Source organism: Salmo salar, chromosome 16, assembly GCF_965601325.2.
Source record: "Salmo salar chromosome 16, fSalSal1, whole genome shotgun sequence".
NCBI classification, from domain to species: domain Eukaryota; kingdom Metazoa; phylum Chordata; class Actinopteri; order Salmoniformes; family Salmonidae; genus Salmo; species Salmo salar.
Window position 1 is genome coordinate 12667410 of NC_138306.1, and position 24343 is coordinate 12691752.

Genomic DNA, 24343 nt, shown 5'->3' on the forward strand with positions numbered 1-24343 from the left:
TTTACCGACGCAAAGCCTTGAAGGAAGGAAGACAGAAAGGGGGGGGGGTTCTGCACTTTGAAAAAACATCACCATGAGGTGATCCTTAGTCACACACTTATTTATTTATTAACGGACCTTGGCTCAAATACCCCTCACAAAGGAGGGAGGGAGGGGAGGGAAAGAGAGAGAACGTGCCCTTTCACTACATCCCCTGTTTCCATACATCCCAGACTAGAGCCTCATAGAGAAGGGCCATGCCCGCTAAGGGTATAATGAAATTCACCCCTCTGTTCCTCCTCTCATTCCTTCATCCTCCTTTCTTCTCTCCCTGTCTAACCAGTCGTTCCCTACCGGGGTTCTGACACAGCTCTGTGATACAGGATTACACGGACAGACCTGACCATGGTTGATGAGATTACAGCACAACAAAATAGTTGAAATAAAAAGCTTGATGGGTCCTGCATGAGTGCCTCAGCCTGTGAGGTTTATGAACCGAGAATTTAGCAGTTTCCGTTATTGGTTATTTCAGTTTGGTAACTCGTTGGTAACACATAACTGCCACAGTGCCAAAACTATCATTGATTCACTTGGATGAATGAACCTATTCAAAAATAGTTCTCTTTTACCAATCTGATTTGAGAAGATGTGCTTGAGATGCAGTCAGCCAAGAGGGCAACTCAGCATTGCACGCCCAGCCATTCCTCCTCATTCATTTGGCAAAAAGGAATGTCTATTCAGTCAGACAGCTCAAGAGAGTAGAATTTTCACAGAGAATGGATTTAATACACATAGATTGAGCATTTCCTGCAAAAGACTGTGCAAGGAACTTTCATAGAACTTGTTAGCAGAACTTCCTCTTCTGTATTTGTGTGCTAAATGTATGGCTCAGACACCACACATACCTCAGTTGAGGAACAATCAGCAAATAACAGCTCTGGCCAAAATTTCTACAGACATACACTACCGGTCAAAAGTTTTAGAACACCTACTGATTCAAGGGTTTTTCTTTATTTGTACTATTTTCTTCATCATAGAATAATAGTGAAGACTATGAACTATGAAATAACACATATGGAATCATGTAGTAACCAAAAAAGTGTTAAACAAAAACATATATTTGAGATTCTTCAAATAGCCACCCTTTGCCAAGATGACAGCTTTACACACTCTTGGCATTCTCTCAACCAGCCTCATGAGGTAGTCACCTGGAATGCATTTCAATTAACAGGTGTGCCTTCTTAAAAGTTAATTTGTGGAATGTATGTCCTTCTTAATGCGTTTGAGCCAATCAGTTGTGTTGTGACAAGGTAAAGCGGTATACATAAGATAGCCCTATTTGGTAAAAGACCAAGTCCACATTATGGCAAGAACAGCTCAAATAAGCAAAGACAAACAACAGTCATCATTACTTTAAGACATGAAGGTCAGTCAATACGGAACATTTCAAGAACTTTGAAAGTTTCTGTAAGTGCAGTCGCAAAAACCATCAAGCACTATGATGAAGCTGGCTATCATAAGGACCGCCACAGGAAAGGAAGACCCAGAGTTACCTCTGCTGCAGAGGATGAATAGTTATAGTTACTAACCTCAGAAATTGCAGCCCAAATACATTTTTCACAGAGTTCAAGTAACAGACACATCGCAACATCAACTGTTCAGAGGAGGCAGTGCGAATCAGGCCTTCATGGTCGAATTCCTGCAAAGAAACCACTACTAAAGGACACCATTAAGAAGAAGAGACTTGCTTGGGCCAAGAAACACGAGCAATGGACATTAGACCAATTGAAATCTGTCCCTTGGTCTGGAGACCAAATTGGAGAATTGTGAGACACAGTGTGTGTGAACGGGTGATCTCCGCATGTGTATTTCCCACCGTAAAGCATGGAGGAGGAGGTGTTATGGTGTGGGTGTGCTTTGCTGGTGACACTGTCTGTGATTTATTTAGAATTCAAGGCACACTTAACCTGTCTGGGCTAGGGGGCAGTATTTTCACGGCCGGATGAAAAACGTACCCAATTTAAACAGGTTAAACAGGTTACTACTCTGGCCCTCTGATTGGATATGCTCGGTCCCGCGAGCGCGCCCCTCCTTCTTTTTCTTCTTGAATGAATATGCTATTGTCCGGTTGGAATATTATCGGAATTTTACGTAAAAAATACCATAAAGATTGATTTTAAACAGCGTTTGACATGCTTCTAAGTACGGTAATGGAACATTTTGACTTTTCGTCTCTCGTTCCGCACTCGCGCCTTTGGATAAGTGATCTGTACGCACGAACAAAACGGAGGTATTTGGACATAAATATGGATTATTTGGAACAAAAACATTTATTGTGGAAGTGGCAGTCCTGGGAGTGCATTCTGACAAAGATGAGCAAAAGTAATACAATATTTCTAATACTAATTCTGAGTTTAGGTTGCCCCGAATTTGGCGGGTGTCCGAATAGCTCGCCTTGATGGCTGAGCTATCTACTCAGAATATTGAAAAATGTGCTTTCTCCATAAAGCTATTTTAAAATCTGACACAGCGGTTGCATAAAGGAGTAGTCTATCTATAATTTTTTAAATAATTGTTATGTATTTTGTCAACGTTTATGATGAGTATTTTTGTAAATTGATGTGCACATTCACCAGACGTTTTGGTGGGAATACATTTTCTGAATATCACGCACCAATGTAAAATGCTGTTTTTGGATATAAATATGAACTTTATCGAACAAAACATACATGTATTGTGTAACATAATGTCCTAGGAGTGTCATCTGATGAAGATCGTCAAAGGTTAGTGCTTCATTTCGCTGTGTTTTGGGTTTTATTGACACATGTCCTTGCTTGGAAAATGGCTGTGTGATTATTGTTGTCTATGTACTCTCCTAACATAATCTAATGTTTTGCAATACGCCATCCCATCTAGTTTGCGCTGAGTGGGACTATCATTTGTTTTTCAACGGGACAATGACCCAACACACCTCCAGGCTGTGTAAGGGCTATTTTACCAAGACGGAGAGTGATGGAGTGCTGCATCAGATGACCTGGCCTCCACAATCCCCTGACCTCAACCAAATTGAGATGGTTTGGAATGAGTCGGACCGCAGAGTGAAGGAAAAGCTCAGAATATGTAGGAACTCCTTCAAGACTGTTGGAAAAGCATTCCAGGTGAAACAGGGTGAGAGAATGCCAAGAGTGTGCAAAGCTGTCATCAAGGCAAATTTGAAGAATCTAAAATATATTTGTTTAACCCTTTTTTGGTTACTACATGATTCCATGTGTGTTATTTCATAGGTCTGATGTCTTCACTATTATTCTACGATGTAGAAAATAGTAAAAATAAAGAAAACCCTTGAATGAGTAGGTGTTCTAAAACTTGACCGGTAGTGTACAGTACCACCTCTCCCAGTTTACTCAATATTTGTGTAATACCCTTGTTAGAACCTGTCACGACTTCCTCCCGAAGTCGGTCCCTCTCCTTGTTCGGGCGACGTTCGGCGGTCGACGTCACCGGCCTTTTAGCCACCGCCGATCCACTTTTCATTTTCCATTTGTTTTGTCTTTGTTTTACACACCTGATTTCAATCCCACAGTTACTGTTTCATTATTTAACCCTCTGTTCCCCCATGTTTTTTTGTGAGTGATTGTTTATTGTATTTTCGGTCTGTCATGGTGTGAGTGTATTTGTTACTTTATATCTTTGACATTTGGAGTAAAAGTACGTTGATTACTCATATCTGCTGTCCTGCGCCTGACTCTACACCAGCTACACATAGGACCCGTTACATAACCAAGTATTTCATTTATTTGTTATAATTAATTGGTAATGTATAAGTGAATAGGTTGGTTTACTTTTAAGTTTAAGTTTTGACCAATAAGGTCGCTTGTTAAGCTGTGGCCAATGAGAGTTGACCTGATTAACGGAAGGCCTTGGAAAAAAAAGAGAGGGAGAGACATTGAGAAAAGGATGGACATTACATTATGACCGTTGGTGAAGAAAAATTATAAAAGAAGACGATAGAAATAGAACAAAACCCATCCCTACCGAGTTTTGAAGGAAAATACAGATTTTATTTTATAAGAGAGTTGTTATAATTTTGTTAAGAAAGACTTAGTAAAGACTGAAGCTACCGTATCATCGTGAAGGAATTTGGCAGCCTTGAGGTTAGCCTAGCATCGTGTGACACCGAGAGAGAATTGCTTGGGAAAGATTAACGAGTTCATGTTCCCATGGGATATCGGTTACGGCTAAGGAGTACTGTCTGCATTGATAGCTGCGCTTGCTGTGGATCTTGTGAGGAAACCTGCAAGGAACTGCCATACTTCACTGAGGGAATATCTACCAGTAGTGAGTAACCACAACGGTGGGGTGCTTCGGGACTTTATATGTGTCATCCTTTTTTTTGGAGCTCCAACGCGCGCCAATGGGTTTAAGCATGCTTGAAATAATTTGGACATCGGGTGTGCACAACTCATTGAGGTTAATTATTTGTATTTATTTTGATGTGGGGCTTTGAAAATGTAATAATACACATTTTGAACCTTATGTATGTTCCCTTGGTGGAGTCATTTCCTGTTTCAATTGAATTTGATGCATGGGAAAGTATATCCTTATACAATAACAAAAATCTTTAATCATAGTTTACAATAGGGATTCTTCTTGGAGATGTCCTTCTCACCTACCATCCCATGCTGTTGAGATACTCTACCTAAGTTAATATCGTGAGAGTCAAATTCGAGCCTGGTGAGAGGGTTACACTTGAATGTGCTACTTTCCAAAGAGGATGAGAGTCCAGTCGTGTGGTTTGGTAGTTATGAGTCAGGGCCATCTGACACATCCATGATTCTGAATTAGAATACACTTCACTAGTCCAAAAATGTCCAAAAAGCTGAAGTGACAGTGCAAGGTGTGACCTGAGACAAGTCGCTGATCTGTAGTGTGGCACAGCTCTGGCATGGCCTGCCTCTCACACAACCCCAGTCTGCCCTGATCACATCATCACTACAGCTTTTTTTATCCACAGAGCACAGAGATCACAGCCCCTGGCAGAGACACAGAGGAAAGGAAAGTGAGTAAAGGAGAGAAAGGAATGAGGAGTAGAACAGAATAAGCCTCTGCTCAGTGGCACTAGACATGTCCTTACCTAGAGGGACAGAGCGAGAGAGCGAGACAGACTGACAAAGAGACAGAGAGACATCGGGGGGAGAGAGAGAGAGAGAGAGGGAGTGAAGTTGAACCATATGTCCAATGAGGAAATGAAACGTACAACCACTATTGCAGTCATGATCCTGTTCACCAGAACATAACAAACCCGTGTTGTATCACTCTCTGCAAACATCTACCTCGGGGGTCATCCTACTACACTTTGCAACCAAAGACCAGACTTCAACATTGTCTCCATCTGCAACTTGAACACAGACCTAGTTGAGTGTACCAGAGGCTGGAGTCTCCTAGCCTGCACTCAGATGTAGGACCTTAATTTGAGCCAGTTTGCTACAGAAGGAAAATAATCCTGCAGCAACAGGACATTTTTATTATTATGTGGATAATAATTCATGGACATTTTTTTGTAGGGGTTGATACACGTTCGTTAGGGCAAATCAAATCATTTTAAACTTTAGAAGCCTTTTTAAACCTCGAATGCACTCCAAGTTTGCATTTCTAAATCCTAAAAAGGCTACAATATGTCCAGAACTGTGCTGCACGTGTCCTCACCCACACCTTTATTTATTTTATTTAACCAGGTAAATTGACTGAGAATACATTCCCATACAGCAACAACCTGGATAATAGTTACAGGGGAGAGGAGGATGAATGAGCCAATTGGAAACTGGGAATAATTAGGTGACCATGAGGGACAGATTGGGACTTTAGCCAGGACACCAGGGTTAACACTCCTACTCTTCTGATAAGTGCCATGGGATATCTTTAGTGACCAAAGAGAGTCAGGAAACCAGTTCAACATCCCATCTGAAAGACGGCAACCTACACGGGGCAATGTCCCCATCACTGCAATATTTTTTTTAAATTACACAAAGGAAAGAGTGCTTCCTACTGGCCCTCCAACACCACTTCCAGCCACATCTGGTCTCCCACCCAGGGACCAACCAGAACCAACCCTGCTTAGCTTCACAGGCAAGGCAGCAGTGGGATGCAGGGTGACATGCTGCTGTTCAAACTCCACTGGCTCCCCATATGCTCACGCATTGACTTTAAAATCCTGGTTCACACCTACCAAGCTATCCACAACTCTGGACCCAAGTACCTGTCTGACTTTATCCTACCCTCCTGCCCCACGCGCACCCTTCGCTCCTCCAAGTCCATCTCCCTTCAGCAGCCCCACACCAGATTAAAAATGATGGGTGAAAGGGCTTTCAGTTGTGCGGCTCCTCGGCTGTGGAACGCACTTTCAGTAACTGTCAGGGCTGCAGAGTCTCTGGCCTCATTTAAGGCACAGCTAAAGACTGTCAGAAAAGCTTTCAAGGACCTATGTTAATTCTGTTCTCCTGTCCACCGGTTCTGATGACACCTGTATATAGCTTTGATTGTTATCTGCTTACAATGTTCTGTGTTTTGGATTGTTTTTATTGTCATCAGATGTATTTTCTTCAGCACTTTACAAATTAAATGAATTATTATTATTTCCAACAATATTCTCAGCAACAAAGGAGTGATCAAATTAAGATCCTACATTTGTATGATCATTGTCACACATGGCAGCACAAACAGATCTGAGACCACCCACCGGGCACATGTCAGTTCAACTTCTAGTTTTGATTTACATTTGGTTGAGTTGTCAATTTAAGTGAATTCAACGTGAAATCAACAAAAAATGTCACCATGTCATCAGATTTAGGTTAAAAGTTGGTTGAAGAAAAAAATGAAATTCCTTTACGTTGATAACTTTTTTTCAAATGCAATCGGTTTTACACATTGATTCAATGTCATCACAATAGATGTTTTATTTGAAATGACTTGGAAACATTGATTCAACCAGTTTTTGCCCAGTCTGCAGTTTAGGATTTCCCAGGTTAGGTTTCCTGGACGGTAACCTAACAGCAGAAGCTGTCCTCTACTGACTGCAGCTGGCTGGGCTGCCTGGGGGCTAAGCTCCCTGACAGGCAGTTATCTCAATGCCAGATCTGAGACAACGTGGCAGATTACAGGCAATAGACGAGCCAATCGAGCAGATTACAGCCATAATCCACCATCTCCTGACACTCAGGGCCTGATCCTGCTAATGTTGCTGTCTTTCTGGCTCCTTCCTTCCCTCTCACATCAGCACCATATGGGAGCGTATCATAACCATATGAATTGGCTAGGTCAGGTGAACATACGGTGTGCAAATATGCTACTTCCATCGATCTTCTGAGGGGAGCCAGTAGCCTACTACCGAATCACTTGGCTGACCCACTACCAGCTTCTCCTGAGGCACAGAGACTGGGGGTGAGATCCTGCAAGGATATTTCAGGGCATAGGCGGACAAGTTCAATGGAAATAGTTCAGCCTTGGACTGTGCATTCAATACTACAGTATAGCACTTCAACCAGCAGCATTGATTTCACGCAGGGGACTGTATGGAAAGCAGTCGTCAGATGCTTTCCAAGATGAACAATGTCAGCACCTTCACGTGCACATTTGATGCATACACGGAATCAGGCGTACGGTGATACTTCTACATGATCATTTATGTTAATGAGCAAACCAGAGTCGCATTACCCACACTTTCAGAATAGCATACACTGTATGGCAACAAAGACCTAAAATGCAGTCAATAACAGTACCATGGAAATGTATTTGATAGAGCAACTATTGAAAAGGGAACTAAAAGCAAATGAGGGGAGGGCTAATTTCAAACACAAACACACACACTGATAAGCTGTTCAGTGGGCCACAACCCTCCGTGCTAATCTCTTGCAGTGAAGAAAGGAAACAACAAATTTGTATTACAATAGGGGCGAGAGAGAGTAGAGGTAGAATAGAGATAGGGAGACGGGGGAGAGGGGAAAGAAAGAGAGAAAGCGAGAGATGGTGACAAAGAGGTCCAATGGACAGTCTCTCGGGGCAACTCATTCCCCTGGGTACTGAAGGCTGAACACAGGCAAGACGTAGGACCTCCTACACCGTAGCAGTGTGAACAGCGTGTATAACTGGAGGTTCCTCTCACCAGTCTCCTCCCAGCTACAGCACAGCAGTTCCACTGGGACCTCTAGACCTCCACAGTGGCGGAACAGCCAGCCAGACTGAATCACAGCGACTTGACGTGAAGACAGGGTTTACTACTCGTATTGCAATATTAATAAGGAGATGATGTCATCCAGACATCGCTGCTGCTTGATGGTGAGTCTGCCCTCTCTTGAAAGCAGTAATGGAAGTCACCTCGAAGTGACAGGAGCAGCCTTGGGGGAAGAAATGTGCAGCAAGCTCCTACTGCTAAATAACACATAGTGATCTGGGGCAAATCAAATCGAATCAAAAATACATTTTTATTGGTCACATACACATGGTTAGCAGATGTTTATACCAATAGATGGTATAAAATACAGTATATACATATGATATGAGTAATGTAAGATATGAAAACATTATTAAAGCGGCATTATTTAAAGTGACTAGTGATCCCTTTGTTAGAGGCCAGTGATTGGGTCTCCATGTTGGCAGCAGCCTCTCTGAATTAGCACTACTATACTACTGTTACAGAGTACCAAGGCACAGGTAACAGGAACGCACAAATGAAGGAGGTATAGCGCTAATGATAATCTAAGTATCACGTTGGGGTCACCAAAACAGGGTCGTTGGGAAATAGGTCTTATAGATGTTCTTATAGATGTTATAGATGTTCCTCATTTTGTTCGAGAGGCGGCAGGTAGCCGGGTGGTTAGAGCGTTGGGCCAGTAACTGAAAGGTTGGTGGAATGAATCCCTGAGCTGATAAGGTAAAAATCTGTTGTTCTGCCCCTGAACAAGGCAGCTCCTAGGCTGTCATTGTAAATAAGAATTTGTTCTTAACTGACTTGCCTAATTAAATAAAGTAAAAAAAAAAAAATGGTTCCACGGTATCTATGGTTCTTTCACATTTGTCAGAAAGGCTAGATGAATCAGTCTCTGAATCCCAGATGGACATTATTATTAATGAATGCCCTGTTTTCCATGTTAATTGGCTCCTCCAATGGCAGCCTGACAGCTGGTCATCAATAACCCCACGAGGGAGGCATCCTCCATTAGAAAACAGCAGGAGGAGAGGCAGGGGAGGAGACCTGCATAATGTGCCTGAATGTCTGCCTATAACAATGTTCAGGCAGTCTGGAACTCAGTCATACTCTTTAGAGCAGCTTAGGGATTGAGGAAATAGGAAGTAAGGTCGAGACACCAGGGGTGACCACTATATTGTATGTACAGCATATCAAACTGGGGAAAGGTATTCAGCTAAACAGCCTCAGGGATATACTGCTCAATATTTTATGTAGTTATGCTTTCATTAAAAATGCATGCGTTTTTTTCCCCCCACAGAACATTGAACTATAGTTTAGTGAGAGGGAGTGAGGGATGCATTCCTACAGGCCGTGAGGCAGGTGTCCAGGTGTAAGAACACCTTCTGTACAGATGGAGGGGTGAGGAGTCTGTCTGGGGCTCAAATTCCTCTCCATCGTCAGCCAGTGTCCATTAGCCAGCTTCTGCTCTGCTGCAGTCTGACCCAAAACATCTGGCAACGAGAGCTTACAGTTCTACAGTTTAATCCATTACTCAGTTGGTCCATCAGAGGAGCGATCCAATCCAGGTGTAGTTTATAGTACAGATTTTATAGTACAGTATAAACATCACATCTGGCCAGTCAGTCCCATCTGTTTCAGCTGGTGCCCTGCTGCGTTTTAAATCATCCAGACTGGCTTGTCTGCTTCAAACGCTGGGTCAAACACACAACATTCCCCAAATCTCTCCAAATATCAGTGTGCTTGAACATCTACTGTATCCCACAAGTACAGTCATCAGGGAACGGCATAAAACACATTCAGTATGGGCTTTCAATGAGACACTATCAATGGGTTGGAGACGAATAATGCTGCCTTAAACTGACTTACACTCATAAGGAGTACTAAGATTGATCATATCTGATTAACATGTACCACTGACACCCAAGCCAGTGACAGTCTAGCTCAGAGGACAAAATCAATTAGGCATGAGACGAGAACAGTACTTTTCACAAGTTAATTAATTTATATGACGTTGTTTACCCCTTGGAGTGAGAGGTCAGCCATTCATACTTATATTCCAGAGACTGCTTGTAGATTAGCTTTGGCTCTGGGCCCAAACTGCTCCTTTATGACTGAATTAAACGACCATCTGGGGAGCAGGCATCTCCACAACTAGGTTTACAGCATGGATTTTTCAGATTCTTGTCACTTTCATGCAAATTATATGCCAAATTTCCATATGAGGTGTTCTGTGTCATATGGTTTGTTTGAGATACCAAGTAAATGCCAACATGCCATACTCACGTTTAATTCAAACATGTATTTTAGATATTTTTACGGGCATTACAATTTGCACTCATCATTATCATTCTTTGAAAATTGATGACAATCTCTACTTCTTGAGACAGAAACCTGTATCACAATGGTAATTCCTTTACACATATTTTCCTTGGTTTAGAGCTCATGTTTCAGATAAAGGAGGACACGGTAAAACATACACTAACTAGAATAGAAAATCAATTCTTAAATCAATAGTGATCCTTAAAGTGGAACTGACAGCACTTTAGCAACATGAAATCGTATTCAAATCTGTTCATATACACCCCCAGGAAGAATCTAATACTCTTTTTTAACATTCTCTGACAAGCTGGCACTTAGATATTGTCATTTTCACGTTTTCATAAATTCTTAGAATGTTTGGGAATTACGTATACTAAGGCATTTATGAAAATTCTATATCAATACAGTGTCGCACCCTGATCTGTTTCACCTGTCTTTGTGCTCGTCTCCACCCCCCTCCAGGTGTCGGCCATCTTCCCATTATCCCCTGTGTATTTATACCTGTTCTCTGTTTGTCTGTTGCCAGTTTGTCTTGTCAGGTCTTACCAGTGTTCTTTCCCGCCTTGCTGTTTCTCTAGTTCTGTTTCCTAGTTTTTCCCAGTTCTGACCATTCTTCCTGCCCTGACCCTGTGCCTGCCTGCCGTCCTGTACCTGCCTGACTCTGACCTGATCACAAACCTCTGCCTGCACTCGACTTACCCTTTGCCTGCCCCATGTTTCTAATAAATAATCTGAGAACTGTACTATCCGTCTCCCGTGTCTGCATCTGGGTCATATCCTGAGTCGTGAGAGTACGAACTGGCATGACTGACCCAGTTGATTTGGACCAGCTCCACAACACCGTCTCCTCCCAGGGAGCCAACATTGGAAGACACAAGGAGTTACTTCAAGGTCTTCTGGAAGGATTCCAGAACTTGGAGGAACGCCAGGACCGTGCCTTCAACACATTGCTGGAGCAATTCCGCAGAATGTCTGTGAGGCAACCCGCCACTACAGTAACACCCCAGACTGTCAATTACCCTGCTACCAGCGGTGTTTCTCCCCAAACTACCCCGGCTTCCCAAGAACCCCACCTACCTCCTCTGGATCGCTACGCTGGAGATCCCGGATCCTGCCAGGCATTTCTCTCCCAGTGATCTCTCATCTTTGAGCTGCAGCCCTCTTCATTTCCCTCGGATCGCTTGATGATAGTGTACGTGATAACGCTGATGTCCGTCGAGGGCACTTGCCGGGGCTCCGGCGGCATGGGAGCAACAATCCACCGTTTGCCTCAGATTGGAGGAGTTTGTGGCGGAGGTACGGAAAGTGATTGATTCTCCGTTGTCCGGGAGATAGGCGGCTCGTAAGCTGCTCCAACTACATCATGATTCCCATAGTGTGGCAGACTACGCGGTGGATTTTCGCACATTGGCAGCTGAGAGTGCCTGGAACCCGGAAGCCCTGTTCAACGTGCTCCTTTCCAGGTTGTCGGTGGTGATTAAAGACGAGCTCGCAGCCCGGGAGCTGCCCCTGGACCTTGACTCCCTTATAGCCTTGACCATCCAGATCGATGGGTGGCTACGGGAACGTAGGAGGGAGAGGGAGTCTGTTCCCTGTCGCCGACGCTCGTCCTCGATTTCCACCTTGCTTCCGAGGAATCCCGGAAATCCCCGAAGCCCACATATCCGAGTGAATCCGATGTCGGCCGAAGTCTCTCGGAGGTCACCGAGGTCTGTCGAGTCGTCTCCTCCGGAGCCCATGCAACTGGGCAGGGCTTACGCAGACTTAACACCCAGAGCTGTTTGCATTGACGAGCTACGGGCCATTTTTATCTACCTGCTCATTAAAGAACCAGGCTCATCAAGGAGGTACTAGTACGAGTACGCTGGTGAGCCGTACAGGGAGTTTCCATCTTCCATTGCTCGTACCCCTCTCTATGCTACAAATGTTGTGAATTGACCGGTCCAAATCTCTCCGGGTGCTCATAGACTCTGGGGCCGCCGAGAGCTTTATGGACGCTACCTGGTGTCGGAGCTGGGACTCCTCACACAACCCCTCTCCATTCCCACTGACGTCAGAGTGTTGTATGGGCGCTCTATTGGCAGAGTCACCCACACCACGTGTCCCATTAACCTGAGAGCGTCGGGTAATCACAGTGAGTTTATGCAGGTCCTGCCCATCGAATCACCTCATGCACCTGTGATTTTGGGGTTTTCCTGGCTCCAGAGGCACAATCCCCTGATTGATGGGCTACTGGTTCTATCCTGGGTTGGGGCCCGTTTTGCCATGGGCATTTCTTGAAGTCGGCACTTCCTAATAAATCTATTGGTGAATCATATGAATCATGCATTGTACTGCATTCATCTATACTGCCAAAAATGCCTTAGTGTACGTCATGGAATGTTGAATCAAATAGAACCTTTTTTAAAACCTCTTATAAAGTTGGTTTTGTAGCATAAACTGGGAATTTGATATTGTTTACTGATATTATGATTGTTTGTTTGTTTCATATAGACAATGTAGTTAAAACGCTGTCAGTTCCACTTTAAATGGTAGCCTTAACCTTTAATGGGATTTTGTGCCACCACTGGTTCTCAGATGAAAATAAGTTTTACAATCTCTATTACCGACTGCAATACATCCTGTCCCTGAAGAGTAGCTCTCAGATAATGTATGTTTCCTCCAAAGTGAATTCATCATTGCAGCCTGACACCACACTTCCTCAACCATGTCAATATAAGGGTTATTCCACAAAATGAGTCCCTTTTGGGTAGTGTAACTTGGTGATATATTGTTTTATACATTCTGTCATAAAGAGCACATTTCCAACTTAATAAAAAAAAAATGTTTTCCCATCTCAAGGGGGTAAAATAAATGACTATAGTAAGTGCCTATTAAGTGCCAAATAAAGTAACAGGGTAACAGGGTTGACCGTAACATGGTTGACCGTAACAGGGTTGACCGTAACAGGGTTGACCGTAACATGGTTGACCGTAACATGGTTGACGATTTCATCTTAAATCAGCCATAACTCCCCTTGTGACAGGAGGAACAGAGCGTTGGGCCAAGAAGCGAAAAGTTGCTGGATCGAATCCCTGAGCTGACAAGGTAAAAATCTGTTGTCCTGAGCAAACAGTAAACCCCCTGTTCCCCGGGTGCAGAAGATGTGGAGGCAGCCCACTGCACCTCTCTGATTCAGAGGGGTTGGGTTAAATGCGGAAGACACATTTCAGTTGGACAACTGACTAGGTATCCCCTATCAATGTGTAGCAGAGTTGATGTGTTATGCTTGACTCACTCAGTTTTCCACCAAAAAGTGACGAACCAGCTCACCTGCTTTTACACTATGATTTTTCTATTAGATGTTCAAGGTTCAAAACGTATTGAAATATGAATAGTTTCACCATATTAAAACAAGAGTGCAGTTCATGTAACAGAGTTGACCTTAAATAGAGGGACAGGTTTTTTCTTTTTCTTAAAATGAATCACATGAAATAAATAATAATTGCCAGAAATGACTTTGTCAAAGCAACAAAATAACTAGGGCTTTTACAATGATGGTGAAAACTTGGGAGGAATTGTTGGGTTTTAGGCTGGGTTTCTGTATAATCACTTTGTGACATCTTCTGATGTAAAATGGGCATTAGAAATCAATTTGATTGATTGATAAAATCTTCCTAGAAGTCACAGAGTGTACACGGAGGGACATGCCAAAATGCAGAATTTTGTCACTTTAGAAAGTCTTTATTCATATTAAAAATCTGATTTATAGAATTTTACATCTGAACTATATTAAAGGGCACTTCATTTAATATAATATCAAATTCAATATTGGTGCACAATTTCTACTTAAAACATCAAAGGGACACAAAATGGACACATTTCATATAACGAACCATAAGCACATTACAGAGGACTACACTCTTAGAAAAAAAGGTTTCCAAACGGGTTCTTCGGCTGTCCCCATTGGAGAACCCTTTTTGGTTCCTGGTAGAACCCTTTTTGGTTTCAGGTAGAACCCTTTTGGGTTCCATGTAGAACCCCCTTTAAGGTTCTAGATAGCACTTTTTTTCTAAGAGTGTATGTATTTCTATAGGATGCCACTAAGATGGGGGCACAAGTTATGATTAGGTATTAAAAAAATGAATAGATACTTCATAAACATTGGTAATGCAACATAATGTATTAGAAATGCCACAAAGCTAGCTAGTGGAAGCACCCAGATGAACCCTGACCACAGCATTACTGCCGGGGGCCCTTTGGGATGATGATGATCGTGGAGTGTGGTTTTGTTATAAGGTTGTTGCCAGTAATCAGGGGCCCAGTGAGAGGCAGGGTCAGGGAGGTCTCCGTCTGCAGGTTCGCCTGGGTAGGCAGCCAGTCACCTATACCCCTGGTCTCAACCCCACCTCAACCCTGTCTCACCCCTATTGCTCTGTTCACTCAAGCAAAAACAACCGCATGCTAAGCAATCCCAGGATGTACTGCATCTACATTCTCTCCAAATGACAGTTCCCATGTACAGTACATAACTTAGTATGCAAATCTTTTACCAGTACCTTAACATCATGAACGTACAAAACACTAATCAAACCTCATTTATTGGTTCATCTACATTGAAGATTACAAATTCAGCTAAACTACTGGGATGCTTTTGCTGTGAAAAAAGTGATTACTGAAGTGCATCTGAAAGAACAAGCCTAGAGAATCTGGGCGCTGAAAAACATATCTATAATCGTGTAATAATAATTTGTGATGCCAGTGACAGCTTGTCCGAGGGGAGGCCAGTGGGGGATGCTTCTGCAAGACCAAGGCACAGAGCCAAGGTGAACGATTCCATCACACTGTCTCACTGATCTGCCTACAGCACTGTTGTTCTGAAAATAGCACAGCCTACAACAACCCATACCCTCAGCTTAACCACACAACATCGTTCCTATTCAACCTACAAAACACTAACAGGGTACTTAGCCAACAGAAGGTCATTGACAGGTGAGCATAGGGCCACTGGAGCCACATATTAAGGTTGAAGCATTATCACACACACAATTTGTACATCAAAGGCATCCTGCTTATTAGCATTCACCACACAACACGTGGCTCTCTTATTCTTCAGAACCCAAATTAACCCATAGCGGAACTAGGACAGGTACTGTAGTAGTGGGGTGTAAGGAACACTCCTGCCTTCCCTCAGGTGTCACAGCTCTGCCCCGTGACCTGTTCTTCAGCCCACACCTACATTCAGTCATAGAGCAAGATAGAGAGAATGAGAAAAGGAGAGCAGGAGAGCAGCAGATGGTGCTGGGGCCTAGAGGAGGACCTAATTGAAACAAGTGCCGTCCATCCGCACATTAGAAGAGCATGATTTAAGCTCTGTCCAAAAGTGTGTGTGTGTGTGTGTTACCACTGCAGCTGCAGCATGGTAGGTAAAGATGATATTGACACCTTCTAAAGGAACAGATGTCTAATCAGATTTACAACCAGAGGAAACAGGAGAATCTGGGTGACCTCACCCACAGTTCAGGGACAATCCTCAGGATAAACACGCAATTTAATAGTCTTACCATTGTCCCCCTTACAAGCTTTTGTGTCTGTAATCTACCGTTGCTTTGGGCAGAATAGCACACCTGCTTCATTGTGAAGTCGAAGAATGTCTAAATGTTTATACAGCAGAGAGAAGATGAATGGACATTCTCTCATTTCTGCAGGAGAACAATTCTCTCCCTTAGAACAAATTGTCATCCATTAAAAAGTGGAGAATGATATTTTCACTCAGAATGCAACGGCACAGCTCTCACCAAATGGCCTAATCCCTGAGGTTGACGATGGATGTGTGTACATTCCGAATAAAACAATGAATTGCATATTCCACCATATAGCACCGTTCATATCACAGGTGTACAACCATCCATTACACCTTCCTTTATCTTTAGCTAAATCAATCAATCAATCAATGACACCCCTTTCCATGGGAGACTACGACTGTGGTGACAGGGTAACACAAAACTCCTAGCTACATGGATAGAGAAAAATATGACTCTGGATTTATGAAATATGATGCACAGATTATGGACTAATATGAACGAATATATGAAGAAACCCTCTTGAATAGTACTGTTCTCCTCATCCGCTATCACGTCATCTAACCTCATACTTTAGGCTGAACTTTTCCAAACGATCGCGAAGACAAAGTCTGACCTAAAGATACCCTGGCTGTGTGTAGTCTAATACCTTTTGACAGGATCACTTGATACCCCTCCATAACTATGGACAATCCACCATTCTTTCCAGGCCCTATAAACTGATTAGGATCAATGTCAGTGACTACAGCTAACGCACTTGACAGGACCCTAGTTCACACAGAAGTCCTCTCTTCCAGCTCCACAATGAGGAAAGGAGAGTAGACAAAGCTCTGTCCAACACTACATAGGATCAGCCCAAGAATTCACTTTTATTTAACCTTTATTTAACTAGGCAATTCAGTTAAGAACAAATTCTTATTTACAATGACAGCCTACCCCAGACAAACCCTAACCCGGACAATGCTGGTCCAATTGTGCGCAGCCCTATGGGACTTCCAATCACAGCCAGTTGTGATACAGCCTGGAATTGAACCAGGGTCTGTAGTGACACCTCTAAGCCCTGAGATGCAGTGCCTTAGACTGCTGTGCCACTCGGGAGCCACTCATCACACCATTATATTCCCAACTTTCCTTTACAGAGCTTGCAGAAAGAAACAAAATATGAATATATAGTGCTGCAGAGCCTCGATGTGCACCAACATAAGAACACACAAAGACAAACAGACGTTATGTCTGATTCTATTACAACTTTCAACAACTCAACAAAAATTGTTATGAAATGTGTGCTTTGTTATAAAAGTGCCAATAGGTGTAATTCAAGGAGGGCACAGTTGGGGCACATGTGGACTGTGGAAACAACTGCCTAATTTGACAAACTTTGGAACAAAATGACAGCTTAAACAGCATAAAGGCTACAGTACTCACTGTAGCTTTGTAGGTAGCCAATGTCATACCAGATAGATTACTAATATGGGGACTAACATGTTTCATTGTGGGAATTAGTGGTCTAAAAGATGGCAGATCAGGTTATGAGTCCAGTAATGATTGATGCAACCATCACAAACCGAGATTACTCAGATCACTGCACCTGGACCTATCAATAATTCTGTAGGGGGTAAACCAAAGCATCAAGTCACAGAAAATGACTCTTTTCAAATCAAAGTTTATTGGTGGCGTACATAGATTTGCAGGTGTTATAGCAGGTGCAGCACAATGCTTATGTTACTAGCTCCAACAGTTCAGTCGAATGTCTCACAAATACAAATAATAAAAAAATCACGACAGGAAATCAAGAAATAGCAATACAAAGTAGATATATTTGAGTGAGCCTGTGTGAGAATCCAGAGTATAAATATGTGGTGTGTATGGACAGTATATCATTTGGAAAAGAAAACGGTATGTACAGTAGTAGTATATAGGATGAGAATACAGTATATACATACACAGTGAGGAAACAACAGTTTATAAACAGAATATGATGTGACCAGCTTTCAATGACTATATATATCCATGGGGCATTAGTCTCAAGGTGCAAGGCTGAGTACCATGCAGGTAGCTGGCTAGTGATGGCTGTTCAACAGTCTGATGGCCTGGTGATAGAAGCTGTTTCTCAGTCTCTCTGTCCCGGCTCTGATGCACCTGTACCGTCTTCGTGGTAGCCCAGTGAACAGACCTTAATGAGGGCAGGCAACGTGCCCCAGATGGTGCATTGGGCTGATGGCACTGCCCTCAGAAAGAGCCAGGCGGTGATTCAGCCCGACAGAATGCTCTCAGTGGTGCATCTGTAGAAGTTCGCAAGGGTCTCAGGGGCCATGCCGAATTTCTTCAGCCGCCTGAGGTTGAAGAGGTGCTGTTGTGCCTTTTTCAGGTCCTCGGTGACGTGCATGCCGAGAAACTTGAAGCTTTTGACCTTCTCCACTGCGGCCCCGTCGATGTGGATGGGGGCGTGCTCCATCTTTTGTCTCCTGTTGTCCACAATCAGCTCCTTTGTTTTTTTTTTATGTTGACATAATTTTTTTTTTTACGTTTAATGTACTGTACTTTTGGCAAACTATTGAAGATTTATGATGTGTTAAAAAAAAGCTTCACCGATTTTGAATGTTATATAGTTTTTGTGCATCTCTGAGCGATGTTTTATCTATTCCCGGGGTCATTTGATGTTTCATGTGTATCTGAGCTATTCACCGTTCAAGCAGGCAGAAATACAGCCAGTAAACGAGTTTTGCATCGTATGACCCCGGGAATTGATAGAACATCGCTCAGAGATGCACAAAAACAATATTGCATTCAAAATGGGTGACTCTTTCCTTTAACAAACAGCGCTCTTCTACCTGCACCTATCAAGAATCCAAGAACACCGAATCATAGGAACCACAGGTCTGAACAAATATAACATTTTATCAGCCACAGATGAAATAATGACAAATAAGGGTCGGCTGAATGAATGACAACAATGAGGTAGGAGTAACAAGGCAATTAGGTTGCCATAAGGCGTGAGTGAGGCGTCTAATTTAATAATACTCAACACTGAGCTTTACTTTGTTCAAAGGGAGAATTCCACACGGGAAGTCATCAAAAGCGATTTATCAAAACAAATTACCTAATTTCTACGACAGCCCCACAGTTCAGTGTTGACGCTTCACCAAAGCGTGACCAATATATGCTGCCCCAGCTGCCAGCCATGGGGGTGGGGTGGGGTGACAACCTAGCTACCGCAGAGAACCCCCTTATAAGATCCTGGTCTAAGGCCTGAACAGATGGGGGACGGGTTCTCCAATAACTCTCTTATAAAAGATACATAATCAACTCTGCAATATGCATATTGTATCTAGCCAAGCATAAGAATACTTTTGTTACTGTCATTTTCACTGCCATCATTTATATTCTTTCATACTATTTCTAAGTTTTCCAACAGATGACAATCAAAATGACTTATATCATTACTCAATAATTGAGTCCTATTCAGATTGAAAGATTAAAGCATTCAGAAACTCCTGTGACATGCACACATTTTAATGTCAGCAGAGGATTTGTCCGAAGACTCAACCATCGACACTGAGACACAAGGTGCCCCATCCGCTGATGTGATACACCACCTTAACATCATTATGTCAAAATCAACTGGGGTGAATCAACAAGAGAGCTCCTGTTTGTGACATGATGACCACTGTGGAGCAGGGGCTTCAGGGCAGCTACCTAGAGGTCATTAGGGAACAGACAGAGAGACAGACAGCATAGTGGCCTCCACTTACCTTTTTCTGGTCCTCCAATGCATGTGTCACAGGCTTCATCCTCTGGTGCTGATGCTGGCTCCCCTCAGCTCCCGATTCCATCTCAGGCTGAACGCCAGATACCCCCCTCTCCTCTCTGCTCAGTCCCAACTCGTCAATATCCACAACCCAATAATCCCCAAGGGGAAGGGAAATCCCAGATCCTTCTTCCCAGGTTGTCAATAAGGATACACCACTTCTCAAAAGAAATGATCAGATTCGATACCTCCCATAGGACTCTGGCAGTGGTGAGGTCAACCATCGCTCTGCTTCTTCAGTCTCAACCCAGAGATGCTGCATTGAGGACTGGGCCACAGGAATGACAGGAGAAACTGGGTCCCAGAGGATGCTGGTCTCTGATCCATGGTGATTAGTTAGGGATGCAGCCTGCAGCAGTGATGCCCTGCCTTCATTGGAATTGATAGGGTTTAACCCACTGATGATGAGATCTGATGAGCATAGTTCAGTCCAATGGGCTTAATACAGTTCCATCACGCATGATCTGAGAGAAGAGCTTGAGTTACCCACCATGTAAATCACACTAATGCTGCAGTCAGAGATGTTGGGCCCCATGGAGACTGTTGTCTTTTTAGGATTGTTGGAGATAATCTGATCATTTGAGATGCCAACAGATATTACAGCTGAACTAAACTGTATTTAAGATAAGTGATCACCATCTGGCAGTTGCAACCTAAATGTATTTTATGAACATTTAGCTGCAATGAATATCTATTTGTAAGGTTAGATTAAATTGATACATCATCTTCGTGATAGTCATCATCATCGTTTAGGGAAATCGATGATTCTCAAAACTCCACTCTGTCACTAAACTAAAGTTACCCAAAATAGGCTACAGACTACAGTAGTTAAACGTATTTCAAGTTTCCCCATTAGAAGTAACCTACAACATGAATTATATTCTGACTGTAAACGCAATGTAAAAAAGAAACAAATACAAATGCACTCCAAAAGGAGCGTAGTCCAACATGATATATATTACTGTACGAAAATTCTTCAAATATAAAACACTCACCGCAAAAAAATCCTATTTTCGCTGAATATCCATGCCAGAATATGAAACTCCTCTCCCGTGCGCACATCGTGCACCAGCGCAGACCATGCTTCCCATCCCCATCAAATCATTACGTCACCACAGTGAGCCCCAGGCTAATTTTCAATAGTTTTTGTCGGGCACAGCTTTCTTGTCCTATCGATAGAGCTCGTTCCCATAGAAACTTTTAGCAATGAATTTTCTGCCATCTAGTGTCAAAAGACGTAACCTCCGCTATTAATTTATTTCACTTTCGACCGCAGGGGCATCGAACTTCACTAGGCTACTGTATGAAAATGCTCAACTTTTCGGAATTATACATACTTGAACTTTCCATCTCCTTGAAATGAGTGGTAGGTTGTTATAACATAATGCAACAACCAGGTGAATACAATATAACTAACTGACTGGACTGTCTACAGGCTGGGTGTACTAGTGAATTGGTTGTAAGTCCCATCACGCATGATGGTCCTAGACCAGAAGTAGGTGGAAACACCAAAGTGACCATCTTGGGTGTGAGTAATGTCAGGGTCCTCAGTATCTTACGGTCTGTGAATCCCACTGTGCATATCAGAGACCACCAAATACTTTTTATTTGAAGCTTGTTATAAAGTGCCACACCATTCCAACAAAGATATGAAATGATCTTGTGCCGGCCCAGTACAGCCCTGCCGCCATCCCCCTGGTGGTATTTAACCCTGGTAACTCACAGTGGTGCAAAAAGTACTCAATTGCAATAGTGTGCAACTACAGCCTGCAATTTGGGACTTTCCTGCATGTGCAATTTGGGGCATTCAAGCATCCCATTGGTTCCTGCATGAACGCCCCCCCCCCCCCCCCACCCCATTGATCAAGACATCTTCATGCTTGTGTGACACTTTTGAATGTGGGTCAAAAGAGAAATAAAAGTATTATCTGAGTTTTTTCCTACGGACACACAGGCACACTCAGACATCATCATTTGTGTTTAGTGAGTCCGCCAGATCAGAGGCAGTAGGGATGACAACTCGTTATATTGATTAGTGTGTGAATTGGACCATAATTCTCTCCTACCTCTGCATTCAAAATGTAACGAGCACTTTTTGGTGTCAGGGAAAATGTATGGGAGTAAAAAGTACGTATTTTCTTTAGGAATGTAGTGGAGTAAGAATAAAAGTAGTAAAAAATATTATAGTAAAGTATAGATACCCAAAAACTACAAAGTATTTTTACTTAAGTATTTACACAACTGGTAACTCACTAAACCATGGCCCCTTATAATAGTTTAGGGAGAAGTGAATAGGAAATCAGATGGCTGAGAAACTTTCAAGTCAAACTTACAAGTTACATTACTTATTTTCCCTAAGCAAAGGTTTATTCCTGTTGTGAATACACCATGCCAAATAGTAACTGAGCATTTATACACCGTATTTGTTTCTAACCCTGGCTGTTGGCTAACGCCATGGTACAGTGTACCCTGTGGCACATCAGTGGATGTGCCGACCTAAAGATGTGGGATCTTAATTTGACCGCTCTTTTATTGCTGAGAATTTTCCTGCCCCGCAGGAAATGCAGATGAGCTTTGGGATTTACATATATTAATTGAAAACCTGCATTACCACACCTATTAACAGTATTGCACTTTTCATGTAGCCTACTTTTGTCCAGCTAATAGCCTAACCACCGATCAAGCAACATTATGGACTAAACATTAAAATCCTGTTGCTGCAAGATTATTTTGCTATGACAATACTGGTCAAATTCAGATCCTACATCTGTATGTGGCCTGAAAGCTGAGTGGGTTCTCTCAGAGAGGGTCATCGGCAGCAGGACCAATCTGGACTAGCACGGTTCTGCTTTCTGATGAGAGAAAGACTGCAGGTCCACCCCAGCATTGTCCATGGCCACATCACAGGAGAGCACGGGGAGTCCAGTGGTGAGGCTCTCCCTCCTACCCCTCCTGTCAAAAACAGCCTCGCAATCAATCCATACAAACATGTTGAACTTTGAACTGTTATACATACATTCATTTTAAACAGACCAATTCAATACTATTTCAGTTGATCATCCATTTGAGATTTGATAGATACATACTGTACTTGTTGTTTCCTCTTTTGTCCACACAGCGGCGGTGTGGAGTGGGGCCAATTATGGCTGTGCTCCAGAGCCTCACTAGAGAGCTGGAGGCTGGGCAGGACTCGGACCTTTATTAACGGTACTGACGACCAGCATTATCCCTGTCACAAGGAAGTGTGTCATCACTAAATCACTAGAAACAAGGGCTTAAATTCCAGTTAGTATTATTTTGAGTATACACACACAGTAATATGGGAAATGTCTGTCTTTAGTGCTTATAAGGTGATCTGGCTGAACCTCCTGGGCCAATGGTCTGAGTGTGTCCAGCCTAGCACCATTCACCCTGTGTCCACCCTCACCAAGGTAGGTAGACCTGCAAAATAGTGTATTGCCTACTGTAATAGCGTAATAAGAGTTGTGTGTATTATAACATATTGTTGTGGAAAACTCAATTCAAAGATTAAGGCAGAGACTATTTAATTGTATAATAGAAACATATTTAATCAAGCAGCTGCGAGGGAGCTCTGTCTTTGATTTCACAGGGAAATGGCGCCAGTGTCACATCCTGATCTGTTTCACCTGTCCTTGTGATTGTCTCCACCCCATCCAGGTGTCGCCCATCTTCCCCATTGTCCTCTGTGTATATATACCTGTGTTCTCTGTTTGTCCGTTGCCAGTTTGTCTTGTTTGTCAAGTCAACCAGCGTTTTGTTTCTCAGTTCCTGTTTTTACCCAGTCTCTCTTTTCTTGCCCTCCTGGTTTTGATGCTTGCCTGTCCTGACTCCGAGCACGCCTGCCTGACCACTCTGCCTGCCCCTGACCCTGAGCCTGCCTACCGACCTGTACCTTTGCCCCCCGCTGGATTTTTTACCTCTGCTTACCCTGACCCTGAGCCTGCCTGCCGGCCGGTACCGTTGCCTTACCTCTGGTTTACTGACCCCTGCCTGCCTTGACCTGTCTATTGTCTGCCCCTATTGGATCATTAAACTATTCGACGTGTCTGCATCTGGGTCTTACCTTCATACCTGATAGCCGGAGGGGATGGCTGCCATTTTACGGGCTCCTAACCAACTGTGCTATTTTGTTGTTTATAACTTATTTTATAACTTATTTTGTACATAATGTTGCTGCTACCATCTCTTATGACCGAAAATAACTTCTGGATATCAGAACAGCGATTACTCACCTGGAACTGGATAAAGATTTTTCTTTAAAGAGTCCGACGCAAAGGATATACTGCTTTCTCAGGAACGGACCCAAATCCCCATCATTTGCGCGAAGAGAAGACGGAGAAAAAGGGAGTGGAGGTTGGGCTGCCTTCTGAGAATTCGTAGGCGAGTGAGGAAACTTCCACTACCATCCATTCTATTGGCCAACGTGCAATCATTGGAAAACAAAATGGATGA

The 24343-nt window shown here is 43.1% G+C and overlaps 1 protein-coding gene across 1 annotated transcript in view; it reads right to left on the minus strand.

Moving 5' to 3' along the window:
* LOC106573239 (neuron navigator 2) overlaps nucleotides 1-20978 on the minus strand; it is a 133009-nt gene extending 112031 nt beyond the window's left edge. Inside the window, exons 1-2 of the mRNA XM_082962521.1 lie at nucleotides 20866-20978; nucleotides 19815-20334 (exon numbers count right to left, since the gene is read on the minus strand). Of these exons, the coding sequence (XP_082818647.1) occupies nucleotides 19815-19895 (81 nt within the window). The 5' untranslated portion in view covers nucleotides 19896-20334; nucleotides 20866-20978. The remainder of the gene's footprint in view (nucleotides 1-19814; nucleotides 20335-20865) is intronic.
* Between the last annotated feature and the right edge of the window lie 3365 nt (nucleotides 20979-24343).